This window comes from Stegostoma tigrinum, chromosome 2, assembly GCF_030684315.1.
Source record: "Stegostoma tigrinum isolate sSteTig4 chromosome 2, sSteTig4.hap1, whole genome shotgun sequence".
Classification (NCBI taxonomy): Eukaryota; Metazoa; Chordata; class Chondrichthyes; order Orectolobiformes; family Stegostomatidae; genus Stegostoma; species Stegostoma tigrinum.
This window is the reverse complement of record NC_081355.1, coordinates 76,535,534-76,561,699: the sequence shown is the minus strand read 5'-3', so window position 1 is coordinate 76,561,699 and position 26,166 is coordinate 76,535,534. Positions and strand designations below refer to the sequence as shown.

The following is a 26,166-nucleotide window of genomic DNA, read 5'->3' as shown; positions in this document are numbered from 1 at the left end:
TTAATCTAATATACACTAAGTAGTAAATACAGTGCATGGTAAACGCAAGTAAGTATTATACATCTTGTAGGCGCCCCTTCAATGCACGAGATAGTAGGAACTGCAGATGCTGGAGAATCTGAGATAACAAGGTGTAGAGCTGGATGAACACAGCAGGCCACGCAGCATCAGGGGAGCAGGAAAGCTGACGTTTCGGGCCGAGACCCTTCGTCCAGCTCCACACCCTGTTACCTTCAATGCACGATGCGTACACTATAGCTCGACGAGTTGTGTCAATATACAATATGAATCGTACAATTGGAGCGAGGCAATTTTCTTAGGTATACTAGAGAACTATGCTATCAAAAAGGAAAAATATGCGGGTGCTGAAAATCTGGGCAGTGGTTCATAACTCGTGCTAGACTCCAAACGTTAGGTGTTTCTCTATACAAGATGCCAGATCTGCTGAGGTTTTCCAGCGTTTTCTGTTACAGCCATACTGTTCTCACTGTTGCAAACGGCAGGACAGGGAGTACTAATACCGCTTGTACACCGTCTTCTGTCCAACCATTCTCTCCCAAACCCCACTGCGGTCCTCTCCCTCCCCAATACTTTTTTTGCTCTCCCTCTCTCTTCGCGGGCCAAGTGTTCTTGCACTGTCTGAAGCCTTGTTTTGTTTAAAGAACTAATTTTATTCAGATTAATGTAACTCACTAACTTCTTCACATTCAAAATCATTTACATCATATCACTCCTGCCCCCAATGTTGTATCAAAATTGATAAGGAGGAGGCATTGGAGAGGCCATGGGTACTTAAATTTGACAAGTCATCAGGATTAGATGAACTGGACAGAAGCTAAACAATTAGCAAATTGTCAGTTTAACTTCTGTGGTTTGAAGGCTGCTAAAAACTATTTGGGATAGTAATCAGATGTGGTAATGTGGTTTGTTTATGAAGAGCCAGCATAGATTTCTAAAGGAAATTGTTTTCAAATAACTTGCTGGGGTGTCTTGAAATGGCAACGGAAATGGTCAATGTGGTAATGATGTTCATATGATGTATTTGTGTCCACCATCTACAAGACACAAGTCACAAGTGTGATGGAATACCCCCCACTTGCCTGGATGAGTGAAACCCCAACATTCAAGAAGCTTGTCACCAACCAGGACAAAGCAGCCCACCTGATTGGCACTGCATTCACAAGCATCCGCTCCCTCCGCCATCGATGCTCAGGAGCAGCAGTGTGTATATCTGCAAGATGCACTGCAAAAGTTCATCAAAGATCCTCAGACAGCACCATCCAAACCCATGAACACTTCTACTTAGAAGGACAAGGACAGCAGATATATGGGAACACTACCACTTTCAAGTTCCCCTCCAAGTCACTCACCATTCTGACTTGGAGATATATTGCCATTCTTTCACTGTAGCTGGGTCAAAATCTTGGAATTCCCTACCTAATGGCATTGTGGGTCAATCCACAGCAGGTGGATTACAGAGGTTCAATAATGCAACAAGGGACAGGCAATAAATGCTGGCCAGCCAGCAATGCCCACATCGGGCAAAATGAATAAACAAAAAAAATGTAGATTTTCAAAAGGCAATCAATACTGCGCCACACAACCTTGTGATGATAGTTATAGTTCATGGAATAAAATAGACAATAGCAATGTGGTCACAAGATTGACTGAGTGATGGGAAACGGAGAGTAGTGGTCAATGGAAATTTTTCTGGCTGGAGGAAGGTTTGTAGTAGAGTTCCACATGGACCATCAATTCAAGGACTTTGACTTTTCTTGATATACAATAATGATCCATATATTTGTATACAGGAGATAATTTCAATGGATGGAAACTTGGAAGTATTGTATACACTGAGGAGGACAGTGTGGAGGTCCTAAAGGGCTGTCCTTCAATAGCTCAGCTGGTGGAGCGCAGGATTGTATTTGTCTCAAAACAGTCATCCTCAGTTGGTTCAGCTCTGGCTCAAAGGTGTCAGAATGTTTTGAGAGCTTTACTCTGTATCTAACCAGTGCTGTATCTATCCTTGGACAGGGGATGGGGACTATGTAGAGGAAACTGTTTTTTTACCCTGGAAGAGCACAGAAAGCTTTACTTTCCGTTTTAAAAGAATAGACAGTGCTTTACTCTGTATTTTTATTCCATATTGTAACCACCCTGGTAGAGTTTAATAGGATAATAAAATGTGAGGCTGGATGAACACAGCAGGCCAAGCAGCATCTCAGGAGCACAAAAGCTGACGTTTCGGGCCTAGATCCTTCATCAGAGAGGTTAATAGGGATTAATAGAGTTTAATAGGGATAGTTTTGGGCTGCTTTACTTCCAGATTACTTTCAGTTTAAAAGAATACAGGAAACTTTACTCTGTATTCAACCCAGTGCTGTTCCCGTCCCTGGAGGAATTGGTGGGAACAGTGGTGACAGACATTTATTTTCTGTTTACTTTTAGTTCAAAACAGTAGTGGAAGCTTTGCTGTGTATCTAACCCCATGTTGTCCTTGTCCCAGCAGTTCAAGGGAGCTTTCAGTTTAAAGGAGTAAGGGCATTTTTAATTTCAGGTTAAAAGAGTATAAGGGGTCTTAATCTCTATGTGATGCTGTAGTGTATCTGTCCTGAGTTTGTTTGATAGGGGCAGTGGTGAATGAGTTTGCCTTTCAGTTTACTTTATGTTTCAAAAGAATAGGGAGGGCTATACTCTGTATCTAAACTAATGCTGCTCCTGTCCTGGGAGAGTTTGATGGGGATAGTGCAGTGGGTGTTCTACTCTGTATCTGACCCCATGCTGTTCCTACCCTGGGAGTGTTTTTTGATGAAGACAATGTCAAGAGAGCTTTACTTTCAATTTAACAGCACAGGGAGTTTCACTCTGTATCTAACCCCATGCTGTACCTGTCCTGAGAGTGTTTGATGGGGACAGCTAGAATAAGCTTACTGTGTATACTCTGTATCTAACCAATGCTGTACATGTCCTGGGATTGTTTCATTAGAGCAGTATTGAGGGTGCTTTACTCTCAGCTTATTTTCTGTTTAAAAAAGCAGAGGTCAAAAGGATATAGACAAGTTGATGGAGTGGTCAGATAGGTGGCATATGAAGGTCAATGTGAAGAGTGCAAAGTGATGTATTTTGGTAGGAAGAACATGGACAGACAATATAAAATAAGGAGCACAATATTTAAGGGAGTTCAAAGTAGAGGTCTTTGGTGTGTGTGTGTGTATATATAGATCAGTAAAGGTTCCTAGACAGGTGGAGTCATTAATAAGCATACAGTATCCTGAACTTTAATAATCAGAGCATAGAGTACAAGAACAGGGACATTATACTGAATTTATACAAAACACTGGTTCAACCTCAGCCAGAGTATTGTGTGCAATTCTGGGTGTTTTTAGGAATGTGAATGTGTTGGAGAGAGCATACAAAAGATTTACAAAAAAAAAGTTCCAGAGATGAGAAAGTGGAGATTTGGATTGTTCTCTTTGGAGAGAACATAGAACATAGAACATGACAGCACAGTACAGGCCCTTCGGCCCTCGATGTTGTGCCGACCTGTCATACCGATCTTAAGCCCATCTAACCTACACTATTCCATGTACGTCCATATGCTTTTCCAATGACGACTTAAATGTACCTAAAGTTGGCGAATCTACTACCGTTGCAGGCAAAGCGTTCCATTCCCTTACTACTCTGAGTAAAGAAACTACCTCTGACATCTGTCCCATATCTTTCACCCCTCAATTTAAAGCTGTGCCCCCTCATGCTCACCGTCACCTAGGCCCAGAGAATTTATGTTTTCAGAATCATGAAGAGTCTGAAGAGAGTAGATGGGGAGAAACAGTCCCCATTCCTGGAATGAGTGGGCATTGATTTAAAGTGATTTGCAAATGTAACATATGTGATGTGAGAAAAAGTATTTTTTTCCAAACAAATGGTTTTACGTCTAGAATGCATTGCCTGGAACGGTGATGGGGGCAGAATCAACTGATATATTTAAATGGAAACAACATATAAGGTTATGGGGGAAAGACAGGAGAATAGCACTCATTCATAGAGCTGGTACCGGCGAAATGGCTCCTTCCTTTATTGGAATAATTCCGTTTCTACAAATTCCTGCCCCGCCCTGAGGTTGAAACAGCCAGTCAGGCCGTACATGCGCAGTACGCGAGAATAGGGGCTGCTGGGATGGATGTGAGAACTCGGAGGCCAGCGGGTGAGTGAGGGTGGGCCTACTGGAATGGTGTCACAACGGGTTAGGGGCGGCAGAGGACAACCACTGCCCGGGTCTTTACGTGTTCGCGGGGTTTCCTGACCCAGTTGGGGTCGATAGTGATGGCCCAGTGAGATAGTGGTGCTTCAGTCAACTGAGCTATTACTGAAGTCTGGCTCCCTGGAATAGAGGACTGGGCCTCCCAGTGGTTTTAGAACATACACGCATGAGGAGTCAGTGAGCTGTTTGATTTTGGCAAAATAGAACATGCCGATCTCTGATTCCCCACAGGAATCTTTTGTGGGAAACTGTCTTAATGCCTTGTCCGTCATCTTTGATCATTCTTCCCCACTTGCACTTACTTGCCCCTCATTTCCGGTTGCGACATTGCCAAAAGTTAGTGGTGTCGGCGTACACTTCGCTGTGACAAATTACTTAGGTAAACAGAGTACCTTCTCGTGCTGAAAGTGGGAAGATGCTCAACTTTTAGCAAGTTCAGAAATCATAGGACGTCAGGTTATATTCCAGGTTTATTTGAAAACACAAGCTTTTGGAGCCTCAGCCCTTCTTCAGGTGCTGGTGAGAGAGGTAGAATCAGACACAGAATTTATAAACTAAAGATCAAACGTTCACACCATTGATGAGAATTACTAAACAAACCTAAGATGCTGTTAAATCTTTAATCAGTTTGAATATTTTAGTTGATTTGTATATGTAAATCCCTGAATTCCTTTTGAGTCACGGTCCTGAGAGAACTAAGATTTTTTACAGTGTAAAGAAAAGGTGACATTTTAAGTCTGACAATGCATGTTAGGTGTGAGACCTTGTTTAGAATCTTTGTGTTTTAGTTTGGTGTAAGACTGGTTTTATTTCTAAAGTAGGACTTTATAAAACAAATGACTTTGTTCAAAAAGCACACAATTTGTAGACAGTCAGAGTGTATCTGCAAATACAAATTCACCCCACAGAATCATGTGTGTGAAAGAAGAAAGAAGGTGCATGTGCGCGCGCGCACACGCACACACACACACACACACACACACACACACAAATTTATGGGGTGAATTTGTATTTGTGTGTGGATTTAGCACATTGTCATCATGCCTGTCTGAGTTTCCTCCCCCAGTCCAGAGATATGCAGGTTGGGGGGATTGGCCATGCTAAATTGCCTGTAGTGTCCAGGGATGTGCAGGCTGGTTGATTAGCTATGGGGAATTCAGGGTTGCAGGGATAAGTTGGGGTGGTGGGTCTGCATGGGATGCTGTTTGGAAGCTTGGTGTGGATTTGATGGGCTCAATGGCCTGCTTGCACAGTGTAGTAATACTAAACAGTATTAGTCAGATATTCATTGACTGCACTTATCTTTCAATGGGCTGAATCTAGACCATTGCTTCAAAATATAATTTGTAAGTGGACAACATGTAGCATTACTGTTTACTGTCAGTGATATTATGCAGTGTATTACGATCAAGTTTGGAGCTGTTAGCATTTAAAAATAAACCAAAATCCTTGATATAACAAACAGAGCTACACCACAAGATTTCACTTTAAATAAAACACAAAATTTGTGTGAAATAAGTTGAAGCAGAGCTAAAGGAAGGCAGTGACCTTGTGGTATTATCATTAGACTATTAATCCAGCTACTCAGGTTTGAATCCTACTTGACAGATCAAGGAATTTGAGTTCCATAAAAATCTGAAATTAAGGATCTAATGATGACCATGAAACCATTGTCATTGAGAAGCTTGTCTGGCTTGCTAATGTTCTTTAGGGAAGAAAACCACTGTCCTTACTTTGGTCTGGCCGATGTGTGAGTACAGACCCACAATTATCATCTTAGCTGCCCTCTAGGCAATCAGGGATTGGCAATAAATGCTGGCTGAGCCAATGATATCCACGCCCTGTGAATAATTTTAAAAAGAATGAAAAGTAAGTTTGCACTTTAGCTTATAACCACGTATGTTATGTACTCAGTTTTACTTCACCCACTAATTTTCTAATACGACATAGCAATTTCAATGTTGTTTTTAAACTTCTCTTGAGACCAGCTGTAAGAGTGCCACAGTCCTCCGGAGATTTCTGTTCAGCTTCAACTATTCAAGAGGTAAAATTTTCTTTTAACCCTTTTTTGACTGTGAATGTCTCTGTCCATTGTCTGATTAATTTTCCAGTGCTTCCAAGCCAACTCTGCTGGTTATTTTCTTCTCTGAACTGGGCAATCATCATTCTGGATTTTCAAAGTTCAAACTGAAATCTAGCGTTGCCTGACTTCCCACTTGGTCAGTGATCATATTAGAGTTTAATTCTACCTACAGAGCAGTGCTGTCTAACTTTCATTTATTTGGCTAATTTTTGTCGAGTTGCAAGCAACTTGGCATTACCCATGTAAAACAAAGATTAGACAATTTCTTTTCCATCTGAGGTTCATGAGTAGTTTGAACCCTTCTCCTGAAAAGATGGTGTAAGCAAAGTCCTTGATTTTTGTTTTGCAGATAACTTTACAACACTTCGCTCAATGAAAAATTATCGTGACTAGGTGAGAATGTGGATTTGAAGTTGTAGTCAGATCAGGCATGATCTGACTTGATGTGAAGAGGGCTAATGGCTTACATTACAGTCCCTACCTGAAATGTTGACTTTGCTGCTCCTTTGCTGCCTGATGTGCTGTACTCCTCCAGCATTATGCTGTATTGTTTCTAATTCATAGGTTTGTATGGATTTGGCAGTGAGAATTACTGTGAAACTACCAGCATTCATCCCATTACGCTTCTGAAACTACATGTGGAAGTCCCAGTGTGAATTCAGATTTTGTGTGTAACTCTACATTTATCCAGTGACAGAAGTGTTAACACTAGAAATAGGAGCTGGAGTACATTATTCAGTTCTTCAAATCTGCTGTGCAATTCAACTAGCTGGTTTCTACCTCAGTGCCATTTTACAGATTATCGCCATACTCCTTTGTGTCTTTAATATCTAGAAATGTATCAGTTTCTCGAATTGAATATGCTCAATGATTGACCTTCCACAGATCTTTAGGGTAGAGAATTCCAAAGATTTACCAGTCTCCAAATGAGGAAATCCCACCTTTCAGCCCTGAATGGACTGCCACTTAATCTGACACTGATCCTGAGATTGCATGCAGCCCTCCCCATCCAGTGGAAATGATGTTCTTGTATCTACCCTGTCAAACCCTGGAAGAATTTCAGGTGCTTCATCGAAAGCAAATCTCATTCTTCTAAACTCTAAAGAATAAAGGCAAAGCCTCTTCGTTGGACAATTCTTCCAACCCAGGAATAAGTCTGGTGGATCTTCGTTATACTCTATCTGAGGTAAGTATAATCTCTAATATTCTCCCAGGCTGCACCAATGAGAAATCAATTGCATTGATGAAAACTTTGACTCTTGCAGTGTTAGTCTTGCTGTAAAAGTGCTTGAATCAATTTCAGATTTTTGAGTAAGATGTTACTGAGTTTTTAAAGGCATACTGACTTGAAAATTGCTTTAAAAAGACATTTTGTTGAAGCTTCCCATCTTGCGTTCATCAGGACATTTGCAGTAATAATACGTTCCCCAATGTAAAGGGGAACTACATTTTATAGCATGTAAGAAGGAAATGCTGATTAATTTGCACCTGTACTCTGACAAAGGCAAGCTACAGTGAATGCACAAATTAAATGATGACTGTTGACTACCAAGTTTAGTTTAAATTTACACCAGGCAGGTTTACTGGGAAAAATGTCATCTTGAGGAATGAACCAAAGAATGGCTGCCATCTGTTTTAAGTTGAAACAGACATGATGCATGTACATATTCTTTCCGTCTGCAAAGACCGGGGCCCTGTGAATTAATATGTGTGGTATGTGCCATACTGTGAACCCAGCTGATTGTCTTAAATTTGTAGTCAGCATGATGCTCAGGGTTGCATACTTAGCAAATATGGTCTAATGGCAAAATCACGTCTATTATTGGATCATCTAGGACCAACGTGGGTGTTGGGTGTGGTTGGGACCATGACTGTCGTGAACAGTGTCCTGTTTGATGTAATCTGCCAGTCTTTGGGAAATGAAGTCTACATACCTAGCATTGCATCAGTGCTTAAATTTGTGCACCTCATTACTGATTTGTGTGATAGACAGAATATCTAATTGTTTGGTATTTTGTGCTATGTGTGTAAAATCTTGAGTGTGATTAGCTGCCTAACTGCTTGCTAGCATCATGATGTTGCACACGAAGCTATCCCCTTGCTTAGCACGAGATTTTACACTGATGTTGGGAAGGGGCAGAAATCTTGCTACAGATATTGTTAAACTTGGTGGATGACTTTCTTTGGGAAACAGTGATTGACCATTGCATAATCCAAACTGAGAATTTAAGAATCATGTAAATTGCTGACTTGAAATAACACAAGCCTTTGTTGGTTAATTTCTTTGCTGCTTAATTCAGGTTGGCATAATTTTGGAATGGCTGGGAAGCTAGTAAATCCAGTACAGCTGCTTAATCAATTTACCAGAGCGAGTCATCCATGAAAATAATTAGTGATTAAGTTATTCATGGATCTACATGTGTCCTTTACAGTTTACTCAGTGTAAATATTTGCTTTTAGTAACAGCAATGAATTGGTATCTATTGTGTCGTCATCTGTCTCCTTGGTGAGTTAGAAATCTGATAACATAACTGTATTGTTTTACATCTATTAACAAGAGGTAAGAAAAGGTTTAGACCAGGAAATAGTTCACATCTGCATGATTAGACTTGCTTCTTTGTAAAATTAATAATACCTTTCTTTACATATATTCTCTGTTTAAATAATGCTCAGCTTTAAACGTACTGATGGATCTCACACTGTTGATCAGTCACTGTTCAGATACTTAGCAAAGGATTTACATCTGAACCTAATTTAAGCTTTGCACTTGCTATAGATTTCTGTCATGTGATGTAAATCAGGTGCAAAGGCCCAAATTAGCATGTAGAGTTGTACTGCCTCGGTCAGTTTTCTTTAGTTAGCAAAGTGCTGGAGAAAATCAGGTCTGGCAACATCTGTGGAGAGAGAAGTAGAGTCAACATTTTAGAATACGTACGATAAGACTCTGAACACTCTCTTACGTTCACTTGGGGTGGTGATGGTCTAGTGGGAACGTCACTGGACAAAAAGTCCAGAGCCCTTGGTTTGGGGGTGGGAGCATGGGTTCAAATCCTACCATGGCAGATGATGAAATTTCAAACCCGCAAAAAGCTAGCCCAATGATGACCATGTAACCACCATTTTCGTTTTTGGTTTAAAAACCCATCTGGTTCATAATGTCATTTAGGAAAGGAAATCTACTGTCCTTACCTGTTCTGGCCTACATGTGACTCCAGACCAATAGCAAAATGGTTGATGTAACTGCCCTCTGAGAAAATGGGGTTGGGCAATGATGCTCAGATCCCATGGACAAATAAGTGTTATGGCTCTGATTCTGGTACAGTGTTATAAATTAATGTTACAGCTGCTATGTGATTCGTATCCAACTTCTGTATAACCCAGGAAACTTGACTAATTTAAATCTTTTGTTAGTTATCTTGTACGTAAAGAGGTTGAGTGTTAAGTTAATTAATTAGACATGCATCAGCGTGAGCTTATCATGGATGATACACCTGGAATTTCCCATGCGTGTAGTAAAAACTTAGGAAATGGTAAGTTTGCAGCAAATCCTTGACTAATTGTTGACCTACCCAGTTCAAATTCAAATAATAGTTTGGGAGATAGGTTTCCCCTAGTGCGTTCTTTAAGACAATTCTCTGCCAATCAGAATCCACTTGCCAACCAATCAGCACCTTTTTCTCGCAGTATAAATTGTTGTTCCCTTTTGAAATTTGGCATTCTTGTGTTTCTGTCTTGGTAAGGGTAAATCAAAAACCTGCTGTGGTTTGTTTCTTTTCAGGAATATTTAGATTCTCTTCCCTCTCCTGAACCCTTGCTATCTTGTGAGCAAGACCTTTGGTGACGGGTTGTGAGCTTAAGGAGAGAGTGGGTGAAGTGGTAGGAAGCAGTGAGCAGAGAATGCTGAAGAGGGATGTTGTGAAGCAAGCGGTTTGGCTTTGAAGAGGGACATGCCTAATAATAGTGTTAAAGCAAAAATATAGGAACAAGAGGTGATCGTTTGGCTATCAAGCCTACTCTGCTGTTCAGATTGATCATGTCTGATCATAAACTTAGAGATAGTAGGAACTGCCAATGCTGGAGTCAGAGATAATGCAGTGTGTAGCTGGAGAAGCGCAGAGGAGCAGGAAAGTTGACGTTTTGGGTCGGGACCCTTCTTCAGAAAATCATACACTTAATGCCTTTTATCCATCCCACTCCCATATGACTGGTAATCAGAAATTTATCATTTTCTACGTTACACGTGTTCAAAGATTGAACTTCCACTAACCTCTGGTAGAACATTCCAAAGTTAGACAACCCTCTCAGTAAAAACATTTCCTCTTGTATTGGACCTAGGTGGATCCTCCTTATTTTTAAATCGTCCTCCCTGGCTCTAGACTTCCTCACCTGGAGAAACCTATCTATTCCTTGGAGTGTTTTGTAAACTTCAGTGACATTACCTCATATTCTTTGAAATACCCAGTTTGCTCAATCTCTCCATAAGATGTTTCTGCCAACCTGGGGGAAAAAAATCTGGTGAACTTTTGCTGCACTCTGTCAGTGGTAATAATATTTTTCCTGCAAAAAGGAAACAAAACATGCAAATAGTTCTCATGGTGCAGACTAATAAAGTTCCTTCACAATTGAAGCAAGACTTCTCTACTCCTATACTCAAATCCGCTTCCATAAATACTAACTTTGCATGGAATGGATGGAAGGTTGGCTTCCATGATGGTCTGAGCCATGCATAGCACCTTGTGTAGTTTCTTATGATCCTAGGCAAAGCAGCTGCCATACCAGGCTGTTATGCACCCAGACAGTAAGCTTTCAGTTGTCCATCTGTAGAAGTTGGTGAGGGTCCTTTATGGGATTGCCAAATTTCCTGAGCTGCCTGAGAAAGAAGAGGCATTTTAGTGTCTTCTTGACCATCACGTCTATGTGGGAAGTCCAGGACAGGTTGTTGGTTATAGTTGTTCCGAGCTTGATGCTCTCCACCCTCTCAATCTCAGTTCTGTTGATGCAGTTGGGCGCATGTTCTTTTTTGAAGTCAGTGATCAGTTCTGTAATTTTGCTGTCTAGTCTTACCTAGTATTGTAACCTGTGTACCCTTTTAAAAAGTCAACTATTCCAAAACACCTCTACCTGACAATGCTTTCAAATGGGATAGGATTTTGAACCAGATCTGTGTAAAACAGTTCCACGATTGACAATCAATTTGAAATATTTTAATTTTGTGATAATTTAGTGTGTTCCTAAATCACCACATCTGTGCATCGTTCCTTCTAATTCAATTTTTTTTTATCTGCTGTGACCCTTTTTAAAAATCATTCACAGGATGTGGGCATTGCTGGCTATTGCACATCTCTAATTGCCCACAGAGCTGCTAAGAGCCAACCACATTGATTGTCTGGAATTATGTGTGGGCCAGACCGGGTAAGGACAGCAGTGTCCTTCCCAAAAGAATGTTAGTAAATCAGATAGGATTTTATAATAATTGATCATTAAACAGTCGTTATTTAACTATTACAGATTTTTATTAAATTTAATTCCACCGTCTGCCATGATCTGGGTCTCCAGATTAATAGTCTAGCAATAACAACACTGGGCCATCATCTCATCTGATGTATTGATTACTCATTTCGGGTATCCACATCATAAATCTTCACAGGAACAGGACCATTAACTGGCGTTTTTGTAAAGCCACAGACATCAGAATTGACGTACGAGATAACAAGATGTTAGAGCTGTATGAACACAGCAGGCCGAGCAGGAAGGCTGACTTTTTGGGCCCAGACTCCTCTTCAGAAATGGGAGAGGGGAAGTGGATTCTGAAATAAATAGGGAGAGGTGGATAGAAGATGGATAGAGGAGAAGATAGGTGAAGAGGAGACAGACAGGTCAAAGAGGTGGGGATGGAGCCAGTAAAAGTGAGTGTAGGAGGGGAAGTAGGGAGGAGATAGGTCAGTCCATGGAGGATGGACAGGTCAAGGGGGTGGGATGAGGTCAGTAGGTAGGAGATGGAAGTGGGGCTTGAGGAGGGGTAGGTGGGAGGAAGGACAGGTTAGGGAGGTGGGGACGAGCTCAGCCATCTGCAATCCGACCCCACCACCAATGACATTTTTCCCTCCCCACCCTTATCTGCCTTCCAGAGGGACCACTCTCTCTGTGACTCCTTTGTCCGTTCCACACTCCCCTCCAGCCCCACCTCACCTGGCACTTTTTTCTCTGCAACCACAGGAAGTGCTACACCTGCCCCTACACCTCATCCCCATCCCAGGCCCCAAGAAGACTTTCCACATCAAGCAGATGTTCATCTGCACATCTGCTAATGTGGTATGCTACATCCGCTGTTCCCGCTGTGGCCTCCTCTACATTGGGGGAAACCAAGCAGCGGCTTGGGGACCGCGTTGCAGAACACCTACGCTTGGGTCGTAATAAATAACTGCACCTCCCAGTCGCGAACCATTTCAAATCCCCCTCCCATTCCGCAGATGACATCCATCCTGGGCCTCCTGCAGTGCCACAATGATGCCACCCGCAGGTTGGGAACCCTACACCCCAATGGTATCAATGTGGACTTCACAAGCTTCAAAATCTCCCCTCCCTCTACCACATCCCCAAACCAACCCAGCTCGTCCCCTCCTCCCTAACCTGTCCGTGCTCCCATCTGTCCCCATCTCCTGCCTACTGACCTCATCCCGCCCCCTTGACCTGTCTGTCCTCCCTGGACTGACCTATCTCCTCCCTACCTCTCCTCCTACACTCACCTTTACTGGCTCCATCCCCGCCTCTTCAATCAGTCAGTCTCCTCTCCACCTATCTTCTCCTCTATCCATCTTCTCTCCGCCTCCCCCTTTCTCCCTATTTATTTCAGAACCCCCTTACCCTCCCCCACTTCTGAAGAAGGGTCTAGGCCCGAAACATCAGCCTTCCTGTTCCTCTGATGCTGCTTGGCCTGCTGTGTTCATCCAGCTCTACACCTTGTTATCTCAGATTCTCCAGCATCTGCAGTTCCTACTATCTATGAAAGAATTAAAGTCTGCATGCTTTTATGATCTGGCATTTAGTAATTGCATTGACCGGCATTTTCCTAGTTTTCAACTCATAAATAATTATTTTATATTGTTTCTAAGCATGTATTTGTTGAAGGAATTAGTCAGAATATACTTCACTGTGAAAATCAATTGCAGACTGCTTTCCAGATGTTGTTAATGGTGATATCTGTAATTGAATTGACAGACTCCTGCAGTGTAACGTTTTGCTGAGAGAACTGCCATGGAAGATCAGCCAGAAAGAACATAGCATTACAGCATTTAATGGGAATATGATCCTGTGCTGAATAGGTTAAGATTAATCTTCTGATTTTTAAATTTGATTTTTAATGAAGTAAATGTGAAATAAAAATTGACTTCACAGTTTTGTTTCTGTATTTAGTTTGTGTCAGGAAAGTTGTGATTACACACAATTATTCTAATTCATGCACAATTTTGGTGAAAATTATTTGCTTGCCTTTAGTGCAACTGTTTGTAATCAGTAACTGATCACCTTGCATTTTTGAAACACTCAACAGGTTTAGCAGTATCTGTGGGGAGGAGAGGGTATGTTTATCAGGCTTAAAATGCTATCCCTACCACATTCACTGCACAGATATTACCTGATCTACCAAGGTTTCGTTTCTCTTTCAGATTTACAATATCAATGGTATTTTGCTTTTTAATTGCAGGTTTGGTAAACCTTCTAAGTCGTAATGTTTGCAAGTGTCAGGGTTGGGGAAAAAGTAGTATAAATAGTTAACTTTAAAAGTTCCACTGTTAATGGCTTTAACTGAATAGAGATTATAAATGTCCCAACATTTGGGATGACATGAAAGGATTCCTTCGGTAACAATATGTTACATATTTTTAATCTTGGGGTGCATGTTTGGCATTTAGATTTTATTTGGCAGTGGAAAGCATTATCAACATAATCAGAAAAATGACTTCTCAAATTCTGAAATAGTACTGGAACCAAACTGTTTGCATCAGAAATGTGTTCTATACAGGTTGGTTGCTGTTAGTTTGGAAATAATCAGACAGAATGATATCAGTTATCATATAATGAAAAACTCAAGATGTCAGCATCTTAAATGATCTGTTTAACATTGCTGGCAGAGGTTATTTAGAATCTCTTAGAAAGGTGGAACACATTGTCAAGTGTTTCACAAGAAGACTTCTGAGAAATGCAGTGCTATTCCTAAGACATTGCATTCAGCTACTGTTGTGACTCAAGACCCCAAAGTAGTTTCAGACCTCTTAATCCTCCACCCCAATGACAGTTCAAACTTGTCTTTTTCTCTACCTGATTTTTAAAATTATTTGATGACATGTAGTTGTCACTGGCAAGGCCAGATTTATTGCCTTCCTAAATGCTCTTGAACTGAATGACCTACTAGGCCATTTGAGAGAGTTAAAAATCTATATTGCAGCAGGTCTGAAATCACTAGCCACGCCGGGCAATTGCGGCCAATTTCATTCCTGAAAGGACACTAATGAATCCCGTGAATTTTGCAACAATCCATGATATTTGCCAGTCACCATTGATGAGAGCAACTCTGGATCCATGACACATTAATGGAATTCCAGTTCCACCAGCTGCAGTGGTGGGATTTGAATCCTTATTCCAAGAATATTAAACTGGAACTCTGGATTAGTCGTCCACTGACAAGTTCACAATCCCATCATTTCCTTTTCTTTGGGAAGTAAATCCTTCCTATATACAGACTTTGCACATTTTGAAAATAAATGGGCATGCAAAGGATCCAAGATTTATCAAACACTTAAAATATATGCTAAAAAAACAGAATAACATGTAATGGGCAACAACAGCAAAAAATGCTATGGGCCATGTCCAACATGTTTGACTTAGAACAGGCAGGGCTGTGGAAAACCCTCTTGTGGATTGCATATGATTCAGCCACTGGAAAAAAACGTTATCTAATCACATTGTGTAATATCAGCTTCTAAATAGGAAACAAATCTGCTTCTGCAAATGAAAAGTGAAATTAATTATTTTATATGCATGACATTGAGAATAACACACCTGTGGAGTTTAAAAGGTATTAAGGTAATTTGCAGTATGTTCTAATGAGATATTTGCCACTGATATGAAAGCAATGGCTGCAGCAGTCGATGAGTTCAAACATATTTTTGAAAGTAAAACTTCTTAAATGGTTTCCCCAAAAATAAAACACAAGTTGATTAATTAAAATATTTTCCTTGATCTTCTCCCTTAGCAAATCTGCTGCGTAACATAGAGCACTGAAGAATAATGAAATGGAATTCAATAAAATGTCTCCTCTTGACTTTCCTGTATGCAGTGGAATCCTACGAATGAGACATTCCTAACAAACTGTTGTAAGTTGATCTTGATTTCTTTACTGCAATCACATATGGAAATGCACAGTAATTTCACTGTTTTGCACTGGTATGAAGCAGCAAACTATGAATTTTCCTCAAGAATGATGGAAGCTATTTAGTCTATTGTGCTTGTCCCATCTCTTATAAATAGATTTGGTTCCCATCCCCAACACTTTCCCTCTATCCCAGTAAAGATTTTCTTTACAATTACTTATCCAATTCCTTGTTAAAATTATTATTGAAATTGCTTCCAACAGTTTTTCAGTTAGTGTTTTCCACATCATACCTTGTTGCATTAAAAAGGGTTTTCTCATCTTGCCTCTGATTTTTTTAAAAAAAATTGCCTCAAATCTGTACCTTCCTGTTAGCAACGCATCTACCTGGAACAAATTCTTTTTATATTATTAAAGCCCTTCCTATCTGTCTTAATTTCCTCTATATGAAGAAGTATGACCTCAGTTTCTGTAATTACTGTAATTGAACTCTTTCTTTCCTGGTACCATTTTAGTAAGGCCTTTGATATCCTTAATTACTGTGAAACCCTGAAGACCATGGACCGTAAAAGTTTGGAACAGGAGTGGGTAGTTCAGGTCTTCATTCCTACTCTGCCATTCAGTAGGCTCATGGGAGATCTGACAACCTCCTTTACTTTCCTATGTTTTCCCCTCTAGCCCTTGATTTTCCTATTGATCAAAAATCTCAGTCTTAAGTATTGCAACGGACCCTGCCACAGACAGCTGTGGGTGCAATGAGTTCCAGAGACACTGAAAACACTGAGAAATTTCTTGTCATCTCAGTCTTAAATGGCATCCCTTTGTTAGGAGATTATGCTTTCCCATCAGGAGTAGCATCCTGTCAGCATTTACCCTGCCAAGCCCCTTAAAAATCCCTTATGTTTCAATGAGATCACCTCTCATTCTTCTAAACTCCATCAAGTAGAATGCAAACTCGTGTAACCTTTGCTAATAAACAATCCCTCCATACCTGGGATTATTTTAGTGAATCTTCTCAGAATTGCATCAAATTAAATGGTATTGTCCTTTATTTAAAGGGACAAAAACTGCTCACAGTTGGGACTTCCTGGAAAAATTCTAATAAACTAGTTGGACAGGATTTCTCTCTCATGAAGCCATGAAGACTCTGTTTGAACAAATTGATTTTCCAAATGTGTTGCTTTTCTTGTTAATCATCATTTCCAATTTTTTTCTATGATAGATATTAGGCAAGTCAGCCTAAATTTTCCTGCTTCTTGCCCCCCCTTTTTGAATGAGGGTGTCACCCTTGTTAGTTTTCTACTCCTTCATTTTGTACATCCTCACTTTTGTACTCATTTCTCACTTTGTAAAGTTAAGGATGTTTCCTTCCTGGGCCCGCCCCACCAAAGATTTGTGCGTGCACACCAGTAGGTCTTGGTCCCTTTTTAATAAAATGAGAGGCTGGATGAACACAGCAGGCCAAGCAGCATCTCAGGAGCACAAAAGCTGACGTTTCGGGTCTAGACCCTTCATCAGAGAGGGGGATGGGGAGAGGGAGCTGGAATAAATAGGGAGAGAGGGGGAGGCGGACCGAAGATGGAGAGAAAAAAAGATAGGTGGAGAGAGTATAGGTGGGGAGGTAGGGAGGGGATAGGTCAGTCCAGGGAAGACGGACAGGTCAAGGAGGTGGGATGAGGTTAGTAGGTAGCTGGGGGTGCGGCTTGGTGTGGGAGGAAGGGATGGGTGAGAGGAAGAACCGGTTAGGGAGGCAGAGACAGGTAGGACTGGTTTTGGGATGCAGTGGGTGGGGGGGGAAGAGCTGGGCTAGTTGTGTGGTCCCTTGGTCCCTTTTTGTTTTGTTTTGGTCTCTAGCCTAAGGAAGGATACACCTTGAAACAAAGTTCACTAGATTGATTACTAGTGTGAAAGAACTAACTTCTGATGATAAATTGTGTAGAATTGTCTTTGTTTTTAAAAAAAGAGTTTAGATGAACAGTCGTTACCCTGACATGTAGATGTTAAGAGTTGTTTTCCCTGGTTGGAGACTGTAAGTCTAGAGGACAATATTATAAACTTTTGGCCAATTAAGGTTGAGTTGAACAATTTGTTTTCTAAATGGGTGATGAATCTTTGTAACTTTCTATTATAGAAGGTGATGGTTGCCAGATAATAAGTACATTCAAAACTGGGATTGATAGACTTTTAGTCATCAAGGGAAAATATGGGACAGAAAAGTGGAGTTGACACTGATACTGTCAACTTTTTTTTTGCCTAATTATTTGCTTGTTTTTAATTTTGACTTTTTCATTGGCTGTGGAGCAATAAAAAGAATTTATGGATTTTTGTTTTGCTGTTCAATTTTCAGTTCAAAGACAAGGCTGCCTCACTTTGTAACCTAAAAGTGCATTTCTTTCTACACTTCACAGGACAGAAGGTGAATGTCAGATGAAAGAGATTTAAAGGGATAAACTGTTTCAATACTCACGTAAAGGATTCTAAAGATTAAGATGCTCATAATGTGACTGGTTTTTCCCACAAAAAAAGGCTGTGGTTGGACAATCATGTTTGGAAGTCTGTTCAGAAGAAATCCATCTCAGAAGCTAAGTGTTTTGCTGTTGATTTTTGGGTTTATTTGGGGCTTGGTACTACTCCGATATACATTCCAGCATCCAAAACACCAAAGCAGCATAGAATTGCGTGAACAGATTCTGGAACTCAGTAAAAGATACGTCCGGGCACTTGCAGAGGAAAATCAGAATGCAGTGGATGGTCCTCATGGTGCTTCAATGGCAGGATATGGTAAGAGCTGAAAAACATGTATTCTGGTTGTGTATTTTCCCTTTGGCGAGAAGAATCATGCTGAAAATGTCTGTCACCTTTTAATTGTGTTAGCCAAGTATTAGGCTACTGAAGCTTAATTGGAGGAACGTATACTGTTTTGATGTGCAACAGTTATAATGCAACCTGATATCACTACTGGACAAATCAGATGGCAGAATTAAATCTAGCGTGATAGGTCATATTTTGTTACTTTATTTTCAAATAACATTACTATCTTTCACTGAAGCACCGACATGCAAGGCTGCAGATTGTTTTAACAATAAGTGGATAAGTTGGTGAAGGAGGCACATGGCATGCTTGCCTTCAATGGTTGAGGAATTAGGTTTAAAATTGGCAAGTCATGTTGCAGCTGTTTAATACTGTTTAGTTAAGCCCATTTTGGAGGACTGTGTGCAGTTGTGGAGGCTTTGGAGAAAGTGCAAGAGACGATGTTGCTTGGATTGGAGTGTATGTTTTTTTTGTTTATTCGTTCACGGGATGAGGGCATTTATTGCCCATCCCTAATTGCCCAGAGGGCAGTTATGAATCAACCACATTGCTGTGGGTCTGCAGTCACACATAAGACAGACCAGGTAATGATGGCAGTTTACTTCCCTAAAAGACATTAGTGAACGAGATGGGTTTTTCCAACAATCGGTCGTGGATTCATGGTCATCATTAGACCCTAAATTCCAGATATTTATTGAATTCAAATTCCACCATTTTTCGTGGTGGCATTTGAACTTGGGTCCTTAGAACAAGCCAGTCTCTGGATTAAAAATCCAGTGATAATACCGCCGGGCCGTTGCCTCCCCATAAATTTAGCTATAGTATTAGGTTGGACAAACGTGGATTGCTTTTGCTAGAGCATTAGAGGCCGAAGGGCAACTTGATAAAAGTATATGAAATTGAGAGATGTGGATAGTCAGACTTTTTTTTCATACCCAGGGTGAGAATGTTGAATACTAGGGAACATAGGTTTAAGGTTAGAAGGAAAAATGAAAGGTGAAGAGCAAGGCTACTGATGTGAGATGTGATAATCTAGCAGTATTATTGCTAAACTATTAATCCAGACGTGGTTTTGTCCCTGGGATCCAGGTTCAAATCTTGTTACCTTAGGTGGTGGAAATTTGTATTCAATAAGTATCTGGAATTAGGAATCCGATGATGACCATGAAACAAATATCGATTATCTTACCTGGTCAGGTGTACATGTGACACCAAATCACAGCAGTGTGGTTGACATTTAAATGGCTCTGGGCAATCAGGGATGGGTAATAAATGGCGAGCCTGGCCATGTATACCCACATCTCTTCAATGAATTTAATTTTTTTTAGATACAGAGGATAATAGGTGTGCAGAATGCACTGCAAATGGGGATGATGGAAGCAGATCCAGAAGCAACATTTATGACACATGGACAGGCAGAGAATAGAGAGATACTGACCACGTGCAGGTACGTGGGATTAGTTAGGATGGCATCATGGTCAGTGCAGATATGGTGGGCTGAAGGGCCAGTTTCAGTCCTATACTGTTCTGTTTTCCATGTTTAGTGCTTCTGTTTTTTTTTCAGAAATCACAATATCTAGAAGTAACACAATTTGAAAAGATGTCAAATACCTGGTGAACAAAATCCCGTCTAAGACACGGGAGGTGATAACTTGGTATGATAACACTGCTATCATTCCAGAGCTCCACATAATGTTCTGGAGACCTGGGCTTGAATCCAGCCTCACAAATGGTTGACGTTCAATTCAATAAGAATCTGCAATTCAGAATGTAATGATGACAATGACAACACTGCCAATTGTTGGAAAAATCCACCTGTTCCAAATCCTCAAAAAATAGATTTTGTCCAGTAGGTGGGGACGAGAAGAGGGTGCTGCTCTTGGGATGAGGTTGGAGGTGGGGAAATTTTGAAGCTTGTAATGTCCACATGGGGACATCTCAGAAATGTATTTTTTCCGTTCAATAGTAAGCCACTCAAATGTACACGCAGTGATCACTTGATATTGAGTGTACAGTGTTCTTGCCGGTGAGCTCAAGAGCATGTTACTTTCAAATGGGTATAGGTGTCTGCAGGAGTCTAATCAGTTAGCCATGAAAATGGACTGGCACTTTAGTGGAGTGCTGAAGGAATAGTGCATAGTCAAATGACATGTTTCTTTTGTGGCATGTTGAATCAAAATCCTGTCTGCCATGCAAGTGCATGTAAAAGGTGATATGGCACTGTATAAAGATGATCAAAAGGGATCCTTCCAGTGTCTTAGATAATACTTATCCCTTGCCCCACTACTAGATTATATAGTTATCTATCTCACTGCTGTTGGTGGGACTTCGCTGTAAATGAAATAGTTTCTGTATTTCATGCATTGCACCAACGAACACATTTAAAAGTAATTGTGGCTGGTTAGCCTAGTGCATGGGCTCAGTGTTCTGTAGCATGTAGCTCATCACCTGTTACTTAGTCTTTCCAATGACAAGTTGCACTGTAGTAAATTCTTGAATTCTTTTTGCCTGCTAAGTCCATTACCATTGTTGCCGAAAACTCCAAGGTCAACTAATGCATGGCTCTATGTTACCTTCATCTTTGCTTCATGGATTGTAAAATGTGATTGCTCAGCTTATGTATTCTGGCTCTTACTAATAGCCTGCACGGTGTACCACCATAAAGATTGATCAAAATCTTGCCTCACCTTTGACCCTCTGTGCAGCAGTGCTCTCCAGATGAATACTATTAGGTAGACCAAGAGAATATGTGAAAGTGAGGACCCTGCTCAGAGTGCTTCCAGGCCTCTCAACACTCATGCTGTGTCATGACCCAGTGGTCAGGTCTGCCTCTGCAAAGGTTAAGTGGAGGAATCTTCGCAAACCCTCAGCCTTCCAAATCCAAAAGATGTCATGTAAAAGCTCCCAGTTTACACCATCTTTACTGTTTTGCTTAATTTGCTGCTGCCTGGCTGATGATGCTGATGCAAAGTCTCAAGCAGAACAGTATCTATCTGTAAAAGAAATACTTTAATTATAAGCTGTTTTGTATTTGGGGCAGGGAGGGGTCAATTGGATGTCCTGGTGCAGCTTAACAAAATAGTGCCTATTGAGGGAATTCCAGGCACAGGTGCACCAGTACTGGTGCTATAGCTCGACCGAATTCAGCCTGTTCATGTGTCACTTCAACCTCTTCTGAAGAGTTAATGCACTCTAGTTCTTCCTTCAGTTCCAAAACTAGTGACTGCACGATGTTATGCAGAGAACAGTAAATTCTCAAGATTGTTTGGTTCATATTCAAGGACATCTCCTCCAAATCTGTCCAGAGACCAGAAAACAACATCACCTTGATCGCTTGCTTGAATTCATATCCTGTTGTCACATGCCCATGTTAATAGCATTCTTGAGCCTTGTTGTTTAACCACCTCACTGACATTATCAGTCATGCATTAACCTTTGTCCTAGAGTAGCCTGCCTGCTCTGAAGTGCATTATCCACAGCAAAGCTTCTGCACTTTACACATACATTCTTTGTGGCAACTGATGCTGAAAACATGACATCATACCTCTGTCTTCAGCCTAGGGGATTCTGCTATAACGTGTGTTTCAGCAACGCGAATTGGCTTACAGTACTCCGTTTTTTAAAGCAAATTCTGCTGTCTTACCCACAAAATGCAAGGACAAAGTGACCAGAATGTTAGCAAGAAGCGTCCTGGTGGTAAAATTGCAGGTGCTGAATGTAAAAGAAAGGCTTTAACACTGGAAGAGGACCTAGATGTTATAAAGCGTTTTGAGCAGAATGAGAGAACATGTGATATAGTTCGTGTAACAGCAGTAAAGGAGTCTACATTATGCAGCATTAGAAACAACGCAGAAAAGATAAAACCAAGCTGTATTGTTGGAACAAATCTGAGCTAGCAGATTTGACGTCACGGACAAAAGCATTTGAGATTTAGATTTAGATTTAAATTTTGATTTAGAATTTTTGGTGATCTGTTCGTAACCCTGCTTTTCTCATAGACACTATTTCTATAGCGCAATGTTGCCCAGGAATGCAACTATTGTATTATAGCAGAAACTCCTATATACTGAATGTAAGACCTTAGAGCAATGAGTGCTGTTAGTTTTTCTCCTTTTTCTCATCTGACTCCACACACCCATCCCACTCGTCCCAGACTCCACTTGCTACCTTACAATTATGTAGTAGTCTCATTTAAAGTGATTATCATGTGAAGCTTCCAAAGTTGCCATCTTAACAGGAACAGTGAATCCAATAATGTGATCCAGCATCACTGATATCATAATTGGGATTTGTCAAACGAACAATGATAACATTAGCAAGTTACCACTAGCCATGCCAAATGGCAAAATAAAATTCCTTTGCATTATGCATTGACTTGACTAAGGTGCTACTAAAAGTTAGTTGAATTGTACATCTATGGACGTTAATATAAATTTAATACACATTTCTCTCAACTTGTTATCTCTCTGATAAGGTAGGAATTTTTTTCATTATTTTCAGTATTTTCACAGGAAATCCCTTTTGGGGAGAGTATATTTTATGTGCAGTCATGTGCAGTTTCTGTTTTCAGTTCTTGTATTCGGGATGAAGGGAAATGTGTCGGATGAAAACTGATTGATATGAAACATTTAATATTCTTTTCTTCCTTAGCTGATCTGAAAAAAACAATTGCTGTCCTACTTGATGACATATTACAGCGCCTGGGAAAGCTGGAAAACAGGGTGGATGACATGCTTACAAACGGCTTGACAAATAGTACCAACAATACCAGCACCAATCCTGTGTCAGCAGCTTCCAATAAACAAATGAATGTTCAAGGTAGTATTAGATAGCAAGTCTGCACAGGGGGTAAGAAAATGGTTTTCCATTTTTTTTTGTTTCCCTTTCTGCTTTGGTAACCATCAAATCTTACAGACCTTTTTTGGATGGTTTCATTGGCATTTCTATCCAGTTGAAGTACAGTAAGTATCTGGTGTTCTGTACAATCTCATTGAGTTTTGAGATTAGTATATTGTGTTAAAGCTAATTTAGCAAAAAAAATTCAACCTCCTGTCATACCAGAACAGGTTGCATGTGAATGCAAATCCTTGGGGATCTGTCTCATGGTTCAGTGCTATTTCAGTTGGCTGGGTTTTAAAAATGTTATGCTTGTAGTCAAAGGAGATCTGTTGTATGGAATAAAAATGACCTAGCCAAACAATTATATCCCACTTATCTGTATTTAAAGTTGTCATATCTTTACTGATGTTAAAGACATTACAGTTTATTTTAAACTGTTTTAAGTGCACTGAATTTGCATGTTAACACAAAACAGTCATGCTGAATAATTGGTCAGTAATGATATGTTTTTGTATGCTACCAGTATATATCCTAGGATCACTTTCAAATATTATAATAATAATAATAATAATAATAATAATACATCATCCCCATTCTCCATCCATTTCACCAAGCTCGAAGTTGTACTTGCACTGATACCTTCAAAGCTGCAGAGATTTTTGAAATGACTGACAGTGAATGTACTGTACAGATTAAAGCTATCGCAGACATTTTTCAATATGCCGTTAGAAAGAAAGGAATCTGATTATTTACTCGCTCATGAAGACCTAGACGGGCACTTAATTTTTTTCAATGTTCTGCAAATTTTTGTGTATTGGACTAGACCTTAACTTTCTGTACCTGCTAGGCACCTCTCTTTATTTATATATAAAAAGGTAATCTACTTGCTTTATTTACTTTGAATTTTTTTTTGACTGTAGGGGTTTATTACATTGTCTGCTTGTAAAGTTTATAATTGGTATACAGAATTACCTTGTACTCAATATATTTCAGGTTGTGAGCATATTGATGGAAACAGACTTAATTGTGCCCTGTTCCCCAGTGTAATTAAAACTGCAGTACTTTATAGTAAAACATGTCATTAGAGAATAAGGTATCCATCTTTAAAAATACAGTGAAATCTCCAGGCCACTTGACCTTTGTGTTATGTATACAGTAATAACAGGAGGAAGCCTGTAGGTGTTCACATTAGAGCTGCAGGTAACATTCATAAAACATGAATTGGGAAAATTCACACGTACTTTGCCTATATATTCAACTCTTAACAAAATATAAATACATTTTTAGCGTAATAAATTTGAGAAGCTGTGCATTGCCATAAAATAAACTGCACAAATAGTCTGACATCAAACATTTCCTACTCAGTGCTGCAGATTTAAGTATGCATGCTTTTTGTAACAGTGTGCTTTTTGATTTGTTAATCTGCTGAGCAATAAACATCTATTTTTGGGGCTTGGGGTTTACATTTGCTTTGTTACTTTATGCCTCATTTAAGTGTTCCTTTTATTTGTGCTGTCAAATGTGTTTTGCGAAGCAAGGAAAAAAACTGAGCGAAACTAATTGGACAGCATTTATTCGATGCTCGGGTTTTTTTTAAATGGTGTTGAACATACTGATTATCTCAATAATTGGCTGCAGCAGTGGGCTGTCATTGTATTCTGTTTGTGTTCAAGTCTTGGGCTTAAAGTCTCTCTTCACAGTGATAGGCAAATGTCTTATGTTAAGAGAGTTTGAATCGTGTCAACCTGGCTTTTAATGAACGTAAGCAAGTAACACAAAATTTACCGTATTACTCAGGGAAACATCCAAGAACCTTACTGTAAAAAAAAAAATCAAAACGTTTGTGTCATAAGGAATACACTTCTGGGATAAGACATAATAATGACAATGTAGAGGTGATTTATTTTGCAACTCACCTGAGAATAGTTTGTGTTGACTTTCATTTGAGAGATCCCATTCTCTAGCACTGTTACATTTGATTTGGACCGCAACAGATTTCAGCAAGACCATTTTAAAATCACAGTCCTTTACTGGCAGCATTGTGTTTTCAAAGAAGTTTGCAGATAAGTCAGTGGTTGGAATGTTGGAGTTAAAATATTAGTTATTGACACTAATCACATTGAAATTTCTCTTAGAGGTAGTTGATTATGATATTTGCTCAGATAATGTTGTTAGGCTAGGATTTGACTTCATTTTGCTAACTTTTGCCCAGCGTGTGACCATTTTTAAAATACTGTTGCTATCTTAAAATTAAATGTAGAATTGTGAAGGAAATTTAATCCTTAAAATTGAATTAAAGCAATCTGAAGAGTGAGAAATAAATCCGTCCAAAGGATTTCCTTTGAGTATTAATTCAGATGGAAGGTTGATAGCTTTGTCCTGGAGGCGTATTCTATTTCTCCTCATTGTATTTTCCTAAGTTACTTTAAGTGGTATTTTGCAACTAAGGAGTTAATAATAGAATATACCAAGTGGTTGATTATGAAATAAATGATAGAAAACGCCACATTTTAAATTCACCTTTCAGTATTATAATAATACTACACTATTAGGCAATTATATTTTACATTTTTTCAAGATATTTAAATAAATAGATGGAGAATGAACACCTAGAGAGAGAAAATTGACAAGTAAGTAGGACTCGCTGAGGAGTCCTTGTTGCAGGCCAAATGACCACCTATTGTACTGTAACATAACGTCTGCTTACTTTGTTACTGATACCATAAACATGCATAGTAAGTCACTTAGTGTTCAGTTTATGGTAAAAATTGTATATTAATTATTTTGGCAGCACAAGCCTGAAAC

At 39.8% G+C, this 26,166-nt stretch overlaps 1 protein-coding gene across 5 annotated transcripts in view; it reads left to right on the top strand.

Moving 5' to 3' along the window:
- The first annotated feature begins 4,154 nt into the window (after nt 1–4,154).
- LOC125461933 (alpha-1,6-mannosylglycoprotein 6-beta-N-acetylglucosaminyltransferase A-like) overlaps nt 4,155–26,166 on the top strand; it is a 78,862-nt gene continuing 56,850 nt past the window's right edge. Inside the window, exons 1-8 of one of the 5 annotated variants that reach the window (XM_059654743.1) lie at nt 4,219–6,130; nt 6,250–6,305; nt 6,694–6,737; nt 6,909–7,530; nt 13,563–13,666; nt 15,595–15,715; nt 18,120–18,492; nt 23,173–23,340. In XM_059654743.1, coding sequence (XP_059510726.1) covers nt 18,255–18,492; nt 23,173–23,340 — 406 coding nt within the window. In that variant the 5' untranslated portion in view covers nt 4,219–6,130; nt 6,250–6,305; nt 6,694–6,737; ... (2 more) ...; nt 15,595–15,715; nt 18,120–18,254. The other 4 variants (XM_059654750.1, XM_059654740.1, XM_048551355.2 and 1 more) reach the window with 4 other exon arrangements.